Source organism: Nanorana parkeri, unplaced genomic scaffold (assembly GCF_000935625.1).
Source record: "Nanorana parkeri isolate BGI_ZX_2015 unplaced genomic scaffold, ASM93562v1 scaffold1494, whole genome shotgun sequence".
Lineage (NCBI taxonomy): Eukaryota > Metazoa > Chordata > Amphibia > Anura > Dicroglossidae > Nanorana > Nanorana parkeri.
In genome coordinates, this window is record NW_017307762.1 from 353899 (window position 1) to 371248 (window position 17350).

The 17350-nt window shown below is 43.1% G+C and overlaps 1 protein-coding gene across 1 annotated transcript in view; it reads right to left on the reverse strand.

The window, feature by feature from the left end:
- LOC108798515 (polypeptide N-acetylgalactosaminyltransferase 4-like) overlaps positions 1-15999 on the reverse strand; it is a 75823-nt gene extending 59824 nt beyond the window's left edge. The window contains exon 1 of the mRNA XM_018570277.1: positions 15579-15999. Coding sequence (XP_018425779.1) covers positions 15579-15955 — 377 coding nt within the window. The 5' untranslated portion in view covers positions 15956-15999. The remainder of the gene's footprint in view (positions 1-15578) is intronic.
- Positions 16000-17350: the final 1351 nt, after the last annotated feature.

The following is a 17350-nucleotide window of genomic DNA, read 5'->3' on the forward strand; positions in this document are numbered from 1 at the left end:
ATCCCTGTAATCCTTAATGCATTAAAGTCTACCTCTCGGAAATTATATCCTCGAACCTGGAACGCTTGCATTTCTTGGCGTGAGGGACTTACTATTTCTCCTTGTGCCTTTTCAGTTGCTCAGATTTTAGCCTTCCAGTGGTTCTATGGTCAGGTTTCAGCATTGGCCATCTTTTTCCAGCATCCATTAGCCTTGAATTCCTGGTTTGTACCTTCATTCAAGGCATTTTCCATGTTTCTCCTCCAGTCAAGTCTCCTTTGCCCCCAATGGAACTTAATATTTGGTTCCCTCGGTTTTACAGAATTCTCCTTTTGAGAGTATTTGCAATATTTTTTTCAGAAATAAGTTTTTATTGAATTTTTTTACAAAGACAAAAGAACATGGATACAATAACAGAAACAAAAAGACGTACATACAGCACAAAAACCCACGGTCTCATTAATCAGATGCATAGCACGTCCGGGCCTTAGAGCATAGAAGGCACTCATGGTATAGGCAGTTATGAAATCCCTGAGCTAGACACAATATATAAAGCAAAGTGTATACCTTTAGGGAGCAAAAATAAAAGATCAAAGACTAAACCAATATGGTTTAATAAAACTGTAAAACAACACGTCAAGGACAAGAGAGCGACATTTATAAAATATAAGACGGAGGGGACGGCATTGGCGTTCCTTAACTACAAAGAATGTAACAAAAAATGCAAACTAGAAATCCGGGCAGCTAAAACTGAGTGCGAAAAGCATATCGCCGCAGATAGTAAAAAGAACCCCAAAACATTTTACCAATATATTAACAGTAAAAAAGGTGAGAAAGGAGCAGATAGGCCCAATAAAGGATGGAAGCGGGAAGCTAAAATGAGATCCTAATAGGTTGGACTTGATGGACTAATGTCTTTATTCAACCTCAAATACTATGTATGTAACTATATAAATCGCCACCATGTTAGGTTATGAACAACGCCTCGCTGTCGGGGGCGAATCATATCAGAGGAGCAGGCAACCGGTGGACCTGTAGACAAGGTGACCGAGGCGTTGTACTGATAACATTCAATACAGACAAACTAGAAGGAGAGCGAGCGTAAAACAGCGAGTTGGTTGGGTTGTTAGAGGGGTCTGCTTGAAATCACCGCAACGTCTGAAACTCTTCCGTATCTAGGAACATAATCCACGGTCTCCATCTGGTCAGTATCAGATCTGTCAGCTCTCTCCGCAATGAGCTCTTCCGATCTCATCAGGCGACACATCTCCGCTGTCCATTCCGCAACTGATGGGATGACAGTGGAGTTCCAATGGCGAGGGATTAAGGCTCTAGCAGCAATGATAAAGAATCTAAGCAGAGATTTCTTCACCTTAGAGATAGATCCCGGAAAGACCGATAATAGAGCCATCTCAGGCGTAATGTGCAGATCAATAGAAGTAACCCTGGAGTAGACGTGTGAGACAGCTCGCCAAAAGGGCAGGAGCAGAGGGCAACTCCACCACACATGGGCCAGCGTGCCCGGTCCAGCCTGGCATCTCCAGCAGTTGTCTGGGTATGTGGGGGAGATCTGGTGCATTCTGACCGGGGACCTGTACCATCGGGTCAGCAATTTAAAGTTCCGCTCTTGTGCATAAGTTGACATGCAGAGTTTATGTGTAAAGCATAGGCATTTGTGACGGTCATCCTCTTAGAGGACGATTCCCAACTCCTGTTCCCAAGCGGAAAAGAAGTACAGGGAATCTCCCCTGTGCGCAGTGATTAATGCTTGGTAAAGGAGTGAAACTGGGCGTTGGATTGGCAGACCAGAGGTGCACAGGTCCTCAAAAAAAGTGAGAAGCCTATAGAGAGTGCCCGACACAGACAATGTATCCACAAAGTGTCGGAGTTGGAAATAAGCCAGCCATGAAGATCGCGGAAGCGGGTTGGGGCCAGATAGCGATGCCAGTGACTGTAGGGCCGTTCCCGACAGGCACTGAGATACATAACACGGTTCAGAGACCTTCCAGCACAAAAAGGTGGGAACTCCATACCCTGCCGGAAAATCCGGGTTGGCCAGGATCGGGGTCATGGGACCCCGAGGCACAGATAAGTTATATCTGGGCATCGTGGTGTTCCATACCCGTAATACTTGGGGCGGAAAGAAGGGAAGATCCGAGCTTCGCGGTCGAAGAGCAGTTGGTAACCACGGAAGTGTGAATAACGGCACTGGGGAAAGGTCGCTTTCCAGGGTGACCCATAACGCAGGATCGCTGGAGTCAAACCAGGCTGCTAAATGGGATAGATGGTTGGCCCTGTAATACGTCTCTAAGTCCGGAAGGGCGGCGCCCCCATGTTCCTTCTTCTTTATCAGGATAGTGTATCGCAGTCTGGGTTTCTTATTCCTCCAAATATAGCGTAGGACCGCCGAGCGGATGCGCTTAAAGAAGCGGATCGGGAGACTAATAGGGAGGGTTTGGAACAAATAGAGGCATCGAGGTAGTAGGTGCATCTTGAACAGTGCGATTCTGCCAAACCAGGTATGATGTAGGTTCATCCAGGAGGTAAGAGTGTCCTCCACGGATTGCAACAGTGGGGCGTAATTAAGTGAGTACAGGTCCGACAATGTGGCTGGCACCTTAACCCCTAGGCAGGTAATGTGATCCGACCGTACTCGAAAGGGCAGTGAGTCCCGGAGGTTGTCCAGTTCTGCAGGGGGGAGGGATACATCCAGAAGTTCACATTTTTGCACATTTACCCGGTAATTGGATAGACCCCCAAATATTTTAAATTCGTGCAACACCGAAAGCAGGGCCACCAGAGGATTGGAAAGGTACAACAATAGGTCGTCAGCATATAACCCAATTTTATGGATTTGCTTGCCGATTGAGAGGCCTTGGATAGATTGATTGAGTCTAAGAGCGTTTGCCAGGCGTTCCATGACCAGTATGTAAAGCAATGGGGACAGGGGGCAGCCCTGTCGGGTGCCATTATGTATTTGGAACGGAGCCGAAAGCACGCCGTTCACCCGTACTCTGGCATGCGGTCGGCAATAAAGTGCCATGATTTTATCCACAAAATCTGTAGGGAAGCCCGTCTGAAGCAGAGAGGCCCGAAGGAAAGGCCACCCAACGCGATCGAAGGCTTTCTCGGCGTCCACCGAGAATAAACAAAAGGGGATTCCATGTGACCGAGCATAATGCATCAGGGTGATTGTTCGCCTAATACTATCTTTAGCCCCCCGTGCAGGTACAAACCCCACTTGTTCCTTATGTATCAGGTCAGGGCTAATAGTCAACCTATTAGCTAGGATTTTCACGTAGACTTTAACATCGACGTTTATTAACGAAATGGGGCGATAGTTATTGCAATGTGTCGGGTCCTTACCCGGTTTGGGCAAAACAACAACATGGGCCTCTAGAGCTTGGCTTGGGAAAGGGCAGGACGGGGAGATGGCATTGAAAGATTTAGTCAAGGGAGGCGCTAGGTGGTCTTTGAACCGAGAATAGAATTTAGTGGTGAACCCGTCTGGCCCTGGGCTTTTGCCCGAGGGGAGAGACTCAAGTGTAGTAAGGACTTCAATGTCCGTGAACGGGGCAGTAAGTTCTGGCAGGGCGTTATCCGGGAGTTTCGGCAGGGAAGTCCGCGACAGATATGATTGGAGTTCTGACATAAAGTCAGGGGGGCGGGGGTTATCCGAACCCGGCTGTAGGTTATGAAGGGATGAGAAGAAGGTGTGAAATTCTTCCGCAATACGTTCAGAGCTATGTACCACTCCATGCTTGGCGGAATTGATTTTTGGGACATATGTGCGGAGCCGTTGCCCACGAACCGAGCGAGCCAGCAAACGCCCGCTTTTATCGCCATGTTCGTAAAAGATGCTGCGCACCCGATCCCTATGAGAGAGATATTTAGCATCTAACAATCTCTGAATTTCCAGTCGTACCCTGGTCAAATCCTGAAGCATTGTGGGGGATGGAGCTTTTTTATGCGCAGTTTCCAGTGAAGTAAGGTCTGACAACAGGTTTGACAGGGTAAACCCCCGTTCCCTCTTCAGTCGCGAGCCGTGTTTTATGAACACCCCTCGAATCGTGGCTTTGAGAGCTTCCCACTGGATCGGGGCAGGTGTGGTGTCAGCTGCATGATCAGAGAGAAAGTGGGTAAGGGTTGATGCCACGTCCGATTTACAGACCGGGTCCAGGAGAAGATTCTCATTCAATTTCCATGTATAAGATGGTTTACACATACCCGGGACCTCTAAAGTGAGAAACACCGGGGAATGATCGACCAGATTCGGGTGCCAATAGTGGCAGTAGGGGCCCATGAAAGAAGATGGTGTGAGATCAAAAAGAAATCAATCCGGCTATACGAGTTGTGCGGGCCAGAGTAACAGGTGTAGTCCCTGTGACGCGGGTGCAAAACCCTCCATGCGTCCACGAGCTGGAGAGAGTGGAGGCGTTTCTTAAGTTTATTAAGCAACGGATACGAGATCTGTGACCTCCCCGAGGTAGTGTCCAGACCAGGATCCAACACCAGATTGAAGTCGCCTCCCAAGATGAGGACGCCTTCCGTGAAATCCGCAAGTTTAGAGAGAATAGACAGTAACATAGGGACCTGACCCTGGTTCGGCATATACACATTAAAGGTGTCACCCCGGCATATCATATTAAACCCTCAAAGGGTATCAGATGTCCACCGCCCTCCGGGCACCGGAGACAACACCCAGGATGACCACCAGCTTCGCCGCGGCAGAAGCCGTTAATAAACTTCCGTGTATAACAGATCCGAAAGGGGGAGAGATGTAATCCCACCGCTGCAACTCACCCCCCGGCATTCAGACATGTCAATGAAGGCAACTTCTAGTCAACCCCTCCCCACATTCCACACCGTCATGCTATAGAAACCAAAGCAAAATTCAGATAGATCACCATATGCCCGAGGTGCAGGGGTGAGAAAAGAACGCCCCTCTCCATCTGTGAAGGTTGCCCACCGGGATGTTATGACGACAGTTCGCCGGAATCTCCATCCCGGAGGGTGCGTGCCCCAGAGTACATCGACAGTATAGCATAAACGTCAACAGTCCCCAACCAACACATCAACAGTGACAATAAGCGGATCACAAATGGGGTGGGGGGGGCGGGGGATGTATCTCCATCTTGCTTGTGGAATGCGGGAAAAGGAAGGCAAACATAGATATAATGACATCACACAGTGTAAGGTGCCCCCGCTATGACACATTCCCCTGAGAGCAATTGGGAAGCCCCGGTGCGCCGGCTAAAAGTCAAGGTTCTTGCGAGTGATGGAAAAGGGCAAGGTACAGGCACTCGGGGCTGCAGTCTGCCAATGAGGTGTATATGGGTGGTCAGTCATCAGGCGGCTCAGACAGGCAGGTGGGCCCACATCCGTCCGGGTGTATGGGGCTGTAAATTAACCTGGGTGACGTGGTAGAAAACCGCTTAGGCGACAAGGGACCGGGGCAATGCAGTACATCAGCTGTCTCTGCCCAACAGGGGAGTGGCGGGCTAGGTCCTCAAGTGGGGGAAAAAAACATAGCAATGTAAGTGCAAAAGGGTAGAACTAGGGCTAGCTGACCACTCGACCTCACGCATCGGGCTGTGATAAGGGTGCGGCCTCCTGTCGGTCCCTACGACGGCTCCTTCGTGGCAAAGCGGGGATCCATAATGAGTCCTCAGGTGGGGAGTGGATTCCACCTCCAGCCTGCGTCCAAAGCCCACCAGGCCCTCCTGGAGCGCTGTCATATCGTGGCGGTGGGAGGCCTCCAGGCACGAGAACATGCCCTCCAGCTCCGACTTGGTGGGCAACATGGCAAAATGTCGCTGGAACATGTCGTCGTTCCTCAGCGACGCGCTGTCGTCCCCAGTCATGGAGGAGTCCGAGTCCGCCAAAGGCTGCGGGGAGGAGGCATCGGAGTCAGGCGGGTCCCCGGTCTCGCGGCCTAGTCGCGGTGAAGCCGCGTGCGAGCCCGAGGGGGCGGAAGAAGGCGCCTATGGACGGGATCAGGGCCGGCGGAGTATTCTTGTTCGTTCTGCCCATGAGGAAAATAAGGTACGGGTGAGTGTTCCTGAGGCTCGTTCCTGGGTAGATAGCCGGAGCTCTCACTCCATGCGACCGTTCACGTCCGTGAGCAAGCCACGCCCCCGAGTATTTGCAATATTATTTTAATAAATTGATCACAGAAGGTGGCTCAGAGAGTTTTGGAATAGCTGCCTTATGTTGTAAACCTCCTTTTTTTATTTTAAATAACCCCTTTATGACCGAGGCCTTTTTAATGTTTTTTGCACCTATGTTATAATCCACATTTTTGGCCTAAAAATTACTTCAAAACCCCCAAACATTATATATTTTCTGAAAGCCAAGACCATTTAATTTAGTGAAAAATGCACTTAAGTAAAATTTAGTGCCCCAAAACACAATAAAATACCCATTAGGTTATGACGAGTAAATAGATACCCAACATGCCCAGGGTAACAAATGTGTGTGCCTGTGAAATGGCAACAGAATTCAGTAACTCAAAAACTCCACAGACAACGCTTTAAAAGCCCCTACAGGTCATCTATTTAGAGATGCATATAAATAATGGCACTAGAATTATTGCTCTCACTCTGGCATGCGAGGCGATACCAAACATGTGAAGCATGATCATCGTTGTCGTACGTACGCGCACCCGACGCCTGTTTATGTGAAGATGTGCGTGCTCGCAAGGGGACTTTGAAAATGTTATTTTTACATTTCATATTTTTAAAAAATATTTTTAAACTTTACTTTAATTGCTATCACATACATTACAAGCCCCCCAAGTGATAGCATATTGGCAGTGACAGGTACTCTTTAAAAGGTGATACTGGGGGTCCAAAACACCCCTACTAATCACCATTCCACTTAAAATAAGCTAAAATTGAAGTGCAGATCGCTGGTGCTGGAAACACGGCGGAGTTAATCGGCCTGTAGAAGTGATCTGACGAAAGCCAAGCCGCCAGAATCGCTTCTATTGTAAAGCTGGCCGCTGCCTCTAGAAATGTAAACAGAAAGCCACAGGGAGTCTGTTTAAACAGGCACGCTGCCAGTGACGTACTATGTATGTCACTGGTCGTGAAGGGGATAAGGAGGAGGTACTTCGTTGTCCTACACGTTCCTTTCTTCCTCTGGCAGTACCTGATTTCCATCTCAATGAGGATATTCTACCCTCACTTTGTCCTTGTAAATGGGGGGCATATTATAAAAGGCCCACCTGCATGGGTCTGCGGCGACTTATTACAAAACCTTTGTAGGGAGTCGAAAGTCCGTGTTGCCCAGCAACAGCCCCAAAACATCACTGCTCTAGAGGAGATCTGCATGGAGGAATGGGCCAACATACCAGCAACAGTGTGCCAACCTTGTGAAGACGTACAGGACACGTTTGACCTCTGTCATTGCCAACAAAGGATATATAACAAAGTATTGAGATGACCTTTTGATATTGACCAAATACTTATTTTCCACCATAATTTGCAAATAAATTTGTTCCAAATCAACCAATGTGATTTGTCTGGATTTGTTTTCTCATTTTGTCTCTCATAGTTGAGGTCTACCTATGATGCCAATTACAGGCCTCTCTCATCTTTTTAAGTGGGAGAACTTGCACAAATGGTGGCTGACTAAATACTTTTTTGCCCCACTGTATATATAATGTATTGTGTATTTTTGTGTACTAATTTAATTTTAGGTACTGGCCCTTTAAGAAATTAAATTGGAAAAAGAGCGGGAATTTTAGGCTCGGGAAGATATATAAGGAGGTTACCTCAGAGGATTAGGCACCAGTTGTCCGGAACACAGCTCAGCAAACCAGGTGTTGTATTAAATTTTCGTACTGTGCATTGCTGGGCATGAAGACCCTGCTGCGGAAAGTGTTGGAGAAAGTCCAGAGATGCGGCGGAGACGAGTGGCTGAAGAGGTGCCCGGAAGAGACCGGAGAGACGACTTACCTGACGGAAGAAGGTTCGCAGGGAGAGCGGCAAGAAGAAGAAGAGTCAGAGAGGATGGTGTCGCCTCGTTCCCGCCCACCTGAGCGTCACAGCGAATATGCCAGCGAGTCAAGAGGAAGCGCTTCGCTGACATCGGCATAGTCATCGGGAGTGGAGGGACGTCAAGAGGAGGAGCCGGAAAACGCCGCAGGCCCGTCCAAAAGGGTTAGAAGGAGAAGCTGCACCTTCTCTCCGTCACCTATCAGAGGCACCGCCAGAAGGGTAAGAGGAAAACCATCATCCCCTGGCAGACGAGCAGTTACTAGGCAGAGAAAATACGCCACTATAACAGGAGGCCAGAGAGCAGGCACAGTGCAGCAGAGGAGGGGGAGAGTGGATAGAGCAGCAGCTGAGGGACAAAATGCAGACAGATCTGGAACAATGGAACAGCCACTTCAGGATACAGCCGAGGTAATATCACAGGAGCCAGGTGTGAGGAATCTTCCCCAGGTGATCCCACTGGTCGGAAGCAACGAGAGAGTAACCACACCTATGCTTACTCAGCGGTCAGGTAATACTATTGCGGATGGTAACAGTTTGGATGTTTTAAATGAATTTCTTCGCTTTCAAGAATAGCTGATAGAATGTCTATTAATCAGTCATCTTCAATAGCAATGAGTCATCTTCAATAGCATCTGTTTGGTCTAATAAAAGGTGATAAGGATAATGCTACAGAACATGTCATGGCTGCACAATCACATAGTGATAAAGGTCAAAGGGCAAATGAGACAAGAAATCACAATGTACCAGAGTCCTGTTTCAGAGAGCCATTGCCATGTGCAGCTTCCCCAATAGGAATTCATTTATCTAGCGCTATTAAGGAGAACATATATAAAGGGGAATTTATTGATTTATTATCTTTATTGCAGTCTGCAAAGGAATTCACGCAAAAAAAATCTGAGGATAATGGGGATGACGATAGACGTAGAGACCTGTGACACGTACATTTAATAACTGGCTTCAAGCATTTTGCATTTATGCTAGTATTTTGGGGGAAAGGTTTCCATGTGGAAATCATTCTAGAAGCGTATAAGTATTTTAGTGGTCTAGGATGGTTTCAATATGACGAATCTTTTTGCCAAAAGATGTCAGTATTCAATTCGCTATAATGGGGTATGAAAGATGTGGGATTGTGGTTGAACCTAATTTCATCACAGAGACAGATGCAATTTAAACCAACTAATGTAACAACAAGTTCTTCAATACGTAAAGGGTAATGTTTTGCATTCAATGAAGATTATTGTAAATGGGCAGCTGCATGCAGATACAGGCATGAGTGTTCATTCTGCAATGGCACTCATCCCCTCAGCAAATGTTTTAAAAAGAATAGTAATGCTGCACCGTCATCACAAAAGGATATTTTTTACAAAAGCCTGCACACCAGTGAGGCTGGAAAAAATGCTACCTTGGCTACTCCAATACCCAGATCAGGTGAAGGCCCAGTTCCTCATTGACGGTTTTAAGTTCAGTTTTAATATACCTAGTTTTAAAAAGGTGTAGGTTGTCAGATAGTACAAAATTTAAAAATCGGTGAATGAATTCTATGTTGTTAAAGAGAAGATTTGGAAGGAAATAGAAGGCAGATTTGCAGGTCCTTTTAGGGCCCCCCCCATTTAAGATTTTTAGAATATCCCCATTAGGTGTAGTTCCAAAAAGGAACCAAATTACTTTCGTTTGATTCATCACTTATCGTTTTCTAAAGATCTTTCACTTAATGACGAGATAGATAGTGCGGATAGTTCAGTGTCATACACGTCATTTGATTCAGCAATATATAAAATTAAAAAGGTTTGGTACTAAGGCGTTACTTGCCAAAGCGGATATTAAATCAGCTTTTAGATTATTACCCATTGCCCCAGGAGTAATTTAATCAGTTAGGGTTTTATTTTGATGATAATTATTTTTTCAATAAATGCCTACCAATGGGTTGTGCGGTTTCGTGCGCTTATTTTGAAACTTTCTCATCATTCTTAGAATGGGTAATTGCAGTTGAAGCAAATTTTGAGAGGATTGTTCATTACCTTGATGATTTTTTATTTATGGGACCAGCTAAATCTCCAATTTGTTTGAATATGTTTAATCTATTTAGAGTGGTTTGTAAATATTTTGGAATTTCTTTAGCAGAAGAGAAGTCTGTGCTTCCTACGGTATCATTAAATTTTTTGGGTATCCAAATTGATACTGAATTGTCTGAATTTTCTTTACCAATGGAAAAAATATTTAAAACGAAAAATCGATGATTTCAATTATGGTAAGGAAGAAGAAAGTTTTGCTGAAGGAGTTACAATCTTTATTAGGATTGCTCAATTTTGCTTCCAGGGTTATGCCGGTTGGCAGGATTTTTTCGCGTAGGTTAGATTTAGCCACATCGGGGATAAAATCGCCTTTTTCACATATCAGGCTAAATTCTGATATGAAGAAGGATATGTTAGTATGGTATAATTTTCTGGATCAATTTAATGGTAGGTCCTTTTGGCAGGGAGAATTTATTACTGCAAAAGGAGCTGAATCTATTCACAGATGATGCAGGTTCCAAAGGTTTTGCAGCTATATGGGGCACTCATTGGTGCTGCGGAACATGCCACCAGTCATGGATAGTTAAAAAAGCCACAAAAAACATTGTACTTTTGGAGCTTTTTCGAGTCATAGTTGCCTTGGAAATTTGGGGAATTCATCTAGCCAATAAACGTATTTTAATTAATTCTGACAACAAAGGTGTTTTATTCGCGGTGAACTGTTTATCCTCTAAATCACCATTTGTAGTAAAATTTGTAATAAAATTGTTAAGGTATTTAGTTTTCCTTTGTCTTAAGTTAAACATTTGGGTAAAAGCATCTTATATTCCAGGGAAGCTTAACGTTGTTGCGGACTCTTTGTCACGTTTCCAGGTGCAGCGTTTCAGGGAGTTATTGCCGGAAGCCGACCAGGAGGGTTTCAAATGCCCAAGTCTCTTATGGTATCTGATCTAAACGGGGTTTATGCTGCCGTCCGCAATTCAGTGACTCCAAAAACGTGGTCTGATTATTCTAACGTGGTACAAGTGGTCGAATTTTCATGGGGAGGCTAGTTCATATTACCTAGCTCCTTGTGAAGCATCCATTCTGGCCTTTATTGGTTTATTTATTAACCCCTTCGTGACGGGATACGTACAGTGTACGTCCCGGCACTTTCTGCCTATGTGACTGGCCACGTACACTGTACGTGACGAGTTATATCAGGCTTTGTAATGCTGGTAACAGCTGATTCTCAGCAGTTACCAGTCATTAAAGAATGCCTCACTATTGAGGCATTCATTAATGAAATAATTAAGCTTTTTGTAAAAGCTTCTTCCTTTCAGTAATGAAAGAATGAAGCTGTTACATGCAAATACAGGACTGCAATTTGCGATCCCGTATTGGACAGCTGAAAATAGCAGAGAGGTAGCAGTGACTCACCTCTCTGCTATTTTGTTTTGACAGCTCAAGAGCCCGATGTTTAGATACATTTCACTAAAAAGATACAATGTATATCTTTTGAGTGAAATGTATCAGTTCTGATCGTCTAAGCACGATCAAAGAGCTTTTAGGCCTCATTCACACTGAGCGACATGAAAATCGCACGATATTGAGCGACTTGTCACGCAACTTTTTCCTATTGGGCTGTATGCAATCAGGAGCAAAATCGCTTGAAAAAAGGGTCATGTAGGAGCGACAAGCTACCAGCGACGAGCTACAAGCGATATTGAGCGACGAGATGTGAACAGCTCCATTGAAATGGATTGGAGAAGCTACATAGAGCGATATTGTGTGGAAATATGAGCGATATCGCTGCAAAAATCGCTCGATAAATCGCTCAGTGTGAATGGGGCCTTAGTGAGATCTGAATCTGACTAAAGTCAGGATCAGTCTCTAAAGGTTCTTATTAGCTGTCTAATAGCCCCAAAAACATTTTAAAAAGTTAATTTATCAAGCAGTCATAGTGATTGCTTGATATAAACTGACAAGAAAAAAAAATTATTTTTTTTTTTACAAAGTGTAAAAAAAATTAAAAAGTGTAAAACAAAATTAGGAAAATAAAAATTATATATAAATATATTTGTTATACTATAATTCATATAAAACAAATTCTAAAAAAATAATAATAATCAAAACTTGTGAAAAAATTTTCTTGTTTTCTTCTAGTTTTTTTACTCATTTTTTTTATTTTATTCAAACTAAGTGAGGGGTTAGGTACACATATGTGATATAATTACATAGCCCTATCTGTTCTCTAAAAAACAATATATAATGTGTGGGTACGTTTAGTAAGAAAGTATATTACTGCTGTGAAAGAATCACACAGCAAAAATGTAAAAAGTGTGTCAGTCATTTATGAACAGAAACTGAAAACTAGCTTCAGTCATGAAGGGGTTAAAGATAATCCTTCATATAGTCACTTAGCAAAGACACTAGCAGGTATTTCATTTTTCTTTAAACTCCTTGGATTCCCCTCCTGTAGTAGTTATTTTGCGGTACAAAGAATTTTGAAGGGATATAAAAGGTCCAATTGCAGACAGGATGATAGGCACCCTATTTCCAGTGAGCTTTTAAAAAGAATGTGTAAAATCACTAGCCAGGTATGCAGCTCAGAGTATGAATCCAGTGTTTTTAACACTGCGTTTATTTTGGCATTTTTTGCAGCATTAAGAATATCGGAGTTGGTAGCTGCCAATAAAAGAGGAGAGTCGGGTCTCAGTTTTTCAGATGTTTCACTGTTAGAAAATACAGTGTATATTAATATAGTTAATCAAACAACCTACTCCCAGTTGATCAGTCTTTGATCTAAGTTAAATGCTTGTAATGAGGAATGGATATGTCCGGTAAATAGGGTAAGAACTTATATGTCATCCAGACCTATTTCTGCTGGAAATTTTTTAATTCACTCAGATGGTTCCCCATTAACAAAATTTCAATTCATTTCTGTAATGCAGAAATGTTTCAGTAAGTTAGGTTTGAGTCACTTCAAATTCACATCCCATCCTTTTCGTATAGGTGCTGCTACAGAAGCAGCAGAATTAGGTCTTGATGACTCTGTAATACGAAGGATCGGTAGATGGCAGTCAAATAGATTTAAAATTTATGTGAGACCTAACTTATCTCTTTAATTCTTTTATTTTCTGGGCTCAAAATAGAGGATCCCATCGTATTTATTCGGAGAATTTAAGTATGACGAATTTTGCATTTTTTGGAAGGGAATTCGAGGTTTGTCTTGGGATAAATTGTTGATTGTGTTTACAGGTTTGTTACATTGCTGGCCTGTACCTGATATTGTTATAATACATTTAGGTTGCAACGATATTGGCAAATTCAAAACGTTAGATTTAATGTTTAGAATGAAGGATGATATGTCCCTTATAAGAATGATGTTTTCTCATACTAAAATTATATTTTCAGAAATTGTACCCCGGCTTGCGTGGTTGTCTTCTCCTTTGTATCGACATTTGGAAAAAATAAGGAAACGTTTGAATAAGGCTATTGAAAAATGTTTGCCCATTATTGAGGGTTTTTCTTTTAGACACGTAGATTTGGAGGGATTTTATAGACAAGACCGGGTACATTTATCTTACGTTGCTTTAGATATATTTAACTTGGATATGCAATATTGTATTGAATTGGCCGCGACTGGTAGTGGTGCCTGGACTTGCGGTAATGCAAGTCAGGCTGGTGGGAACTAAGTTACAGTCAAGCAAAGTGGATTTGCCCGAGTTGTAATGACTGGGCAAAGATTTGGTTTTGAAGTATTACTCGTTGGTTTATGTTATGTTGGTTAATAAAGTTAATTTAAAGAATTTTGTATATATATATTATACCAATAAAATTGGCCGCGGCCATTATTTGCCAATATCTGGTTATCATGTTTATTTATTCAATAATTTTAGCATATTGTAAGATAAGAATGTCGTCTGCAGTCCCATGTCCAATGCATCCTAAAGAAATAGCGCTCATCTGTCTGGACGTAGTTAAGGCGGTGCAAGTTTATTTGTCTGCTACTGAATCTTTCAGCAAGTCAGATTCTCTTTTTATGATTACTGAGAACCCACAGAAAGGAGAAGAGGCTTCTACAGCTAGCATTTTTTGTTGGCGCATACAAGTTATTGTTCAGGCTTATGCTCTTTGTAGGACAATCTCCACTTTTTCTGGTTACAGCTTATTCTTCTTGTGCAGTTAGCACCTCATGGGCTTTAGAACATCAAGCACCTATTGCTCAAGTCTGTAAAGTGGCTACCTGGTCGTCAGCACACACTTTTACTCATTCCATTATAGTTGATGTTGTTGCATCTGCGGACGTTTCCTTTGGTCACAAAGTTTTACAAGCAGCCGCTTAGTTTGGGTGAGCCGGGGTTTTTTGTTATTCAATTTTTTTTTTTTTTATTGCTCCTGCCCCTCGGTGGCCACTGCTTTGAAACGTCCCATCAGTACAGAGATCAGGATTGCCGCTGTATCCTTCAATGAACGAAAGAGAAAATAGGATTTTTCGGTACTCACCGTAAAATCCTTTTTTCGTGTTCCTTGAAGGACACAACCCCCCTACCTTCTTTAAGTCTATTTGTGTCTTAGTTCTACTGCTTTGTGACTAACAACTGCCTTGGATGGGGGTGTGGCCACTAGCAGGAGCCATCCCCAGAGCCGAGCTTCTTTTTGGTGCCTTGCATCCTACTCCTGCAAGTAGCAGCATAACCCATCGATACACAGATCAAGATCTTTGCTGTGTCCTTCAATGAAAGCAGAGAAAATAATTTTACGGCAAGTCCTAATATTTTGAATGATGTCTCATACACTACTGAGCTACAGGCTGGGAGGACATTTGCACAGCGAGTAGCATACACATTACAGTGTTTTGTTGCTGTCTTTTTGCAGTAAGTGACCGTCTCCAAAAACATCAAATTAAAGATAAACTCCAGGCAGATATGAAAGACTCACATGCAGCTCTGAAATCATTATATCCATGTATTTATTTGTTTAATGCAAACAGTGTAAGATCCTGAATTTAACTTGGTAAGCAACTGAATTTGACTCTTAAAATTTTCTTGCAGTCACCAGAGTAAAGTTTCTTGCAGTCACCAGAGTTCAGACTGGTGGAGCAACAAGCAGAACAAGCCAATCAGTTGTGCTGTAATGCTAAGGAGCAAAGAACATATTGACAGAGTGAACAGATGAGTCTGCTGCTTCTCCTTTTATTGTCAAGTTGCAGGGTGAGGGTGGGGATAAGAATAGAGTGTTACTAAACTGCAGAAGGGAACATGAAGTTTCCTGCTGGGCTGTGATGTGTGACACAACTGTTTAAATCTCAGAACTGGATGGACATAAGTAGAAATTCTTTGGAAGGAAATACATTTCTTATACACGTATTTCATCTGTGTATTTAGCTGTTTGACTGGAGTTCCACTTTAAAACAACTGCACGTATAAACCTAATAAACTATTTAAAATCACTTAAGTACAATATACATTATTAATATTATACATACATGTGCATAATATTTGCTACAATATTTGTACAAACACAAAAAAACTATTCAAACTTTAGTCTTGAGGGAAATTGGAACTAAAAGATTCACTAAAAGATAAATTCTGTTACTTACTCATGCATTCTGTTATCCTGTACATGTCGATGCAATGATATCTGGTCACTCAAATAAATATTAATAGCATATTTTTCTATGCTTTCCTCCTGCATCTTTTTTTCTTCAGGACTCAGAGACAAATGTGCAGCCTTTCCCCATTCTCCTGGAAAGTTTGGATTTGGGAGAGGTTTAATGTAAACTGGACGACTCAGGTCCTCAATTTTTTCCTTGGTACCAACAAAGTCTCTTTCCCATATGCTTTTTGTGGCAGAGTTCTCATTCAATGAGTGGGAATAAGAAAAGGAAAGGTTTATCACCATACATGTAAACATGAATATGCCAAGCAGTGCTAGTGTTATTACAAATAGAGACCATCTTCTCAGACGGATCCTCATTGCATGAGACTTCAGGTCTTGTCAGCACTAAGTCACCACAGATTGCGTGTCTGAAAAGAAAAGGATATAGTTGCATTTTGAGAAATAATTTTAGACTATAAGAGAAGGAGTATTTTACATTTCCTGTCAGAAACACTTGAAGATTCTTGCACCCATTCAGCTTTATACTCTCAGTGAGCATGTTCCAACTTCCTATCTACTCTCCTCCTCACTGCTCCCTCCCTCTTCAGGGTCTCCTTTGTAAAAGGTCATCTATTGCTTCCTGTCAGCTGTACTGCAGTCTTCCTACAAATATTCAGCTTTACACTCTAAGGGCCCATTCAAAACACAGTGCTGCATTAATCACATGCACTACGTTTTCACTTCTCCACATTGTACTGCAGTACCACACATTGCGCCGCAACGCTCGGGCCAGCGGGAGTGCCATTTAAATGAATAGCAATACAACTAACCTAGCCCAAGGTAGCACATGCAAGGTACTCTGTGCGACAGAGTGTGTTAAGCACATGCCATCATGGAATCAATGTAACACCATGGTGTGAATGGGCCCCAATAGCTCCTGCAACACTTCTGTCGTCTTCTCTCCAGGGTTGTTCTACAGCCCCTACCCACTTCCCTCCTTTGCAATGTCAGTCAAAAACAACTACTGTGTGTCTATATATGTCAGATATATCTATCTATCTATCTATCTATCTATCTATCTATCTATCTATCTATCTATCTTTCTAACTAACTATCTATCTATCTATCTATCTATCTATCTATCTATCTCTTTACAATGACAGCACATCCAGGAATTGAAGGTTTTTGGCCACAGACATTTTTTGGGCAGAGACAAATATTATTAGCAGACACACACATGCTTTTGGGGATAACGAACACATGTGCAGTCAGGTCAGAAAAGGGGGCAGGCAAGAGCAGACACTTTTCGGAATTTTCAGGGCTCTGTCCATTCAGAATAGCCTTGCATAATAGAGAGCAATGAAGCCTGCTTCAGGTATGTGGCAACTGCACCTTACACCTATTGGCAGCTTAATTTTGGTGGTCATGATGTCATCTGCCCCTCTTCTCCGCCTCACCCAATCAGAGAACACCTTGTATTCACGGAAATAAAAATACAGGGTGCTTGCTGCATGGCAGAGGTACAGAAGCAAGCAAATCACTCTAGTAGCACCTGGAACAGGACAGAACTGACTGCATACAACACAGGCTACTACAGTGAATTTCAGAACACCTAGCAGCCCTCCTGATGCAACACAAGGATAATTACATAGAACCAAGCTGGCCCAATGCAAGCTTAAAAATAAAGAACTTAAAGCAGATATCACAAGTATAGGAGAAAGTGTGAGAGGCTTGGAGGAAAGTTTGGATATACCGTATATACTCGAGTATAAG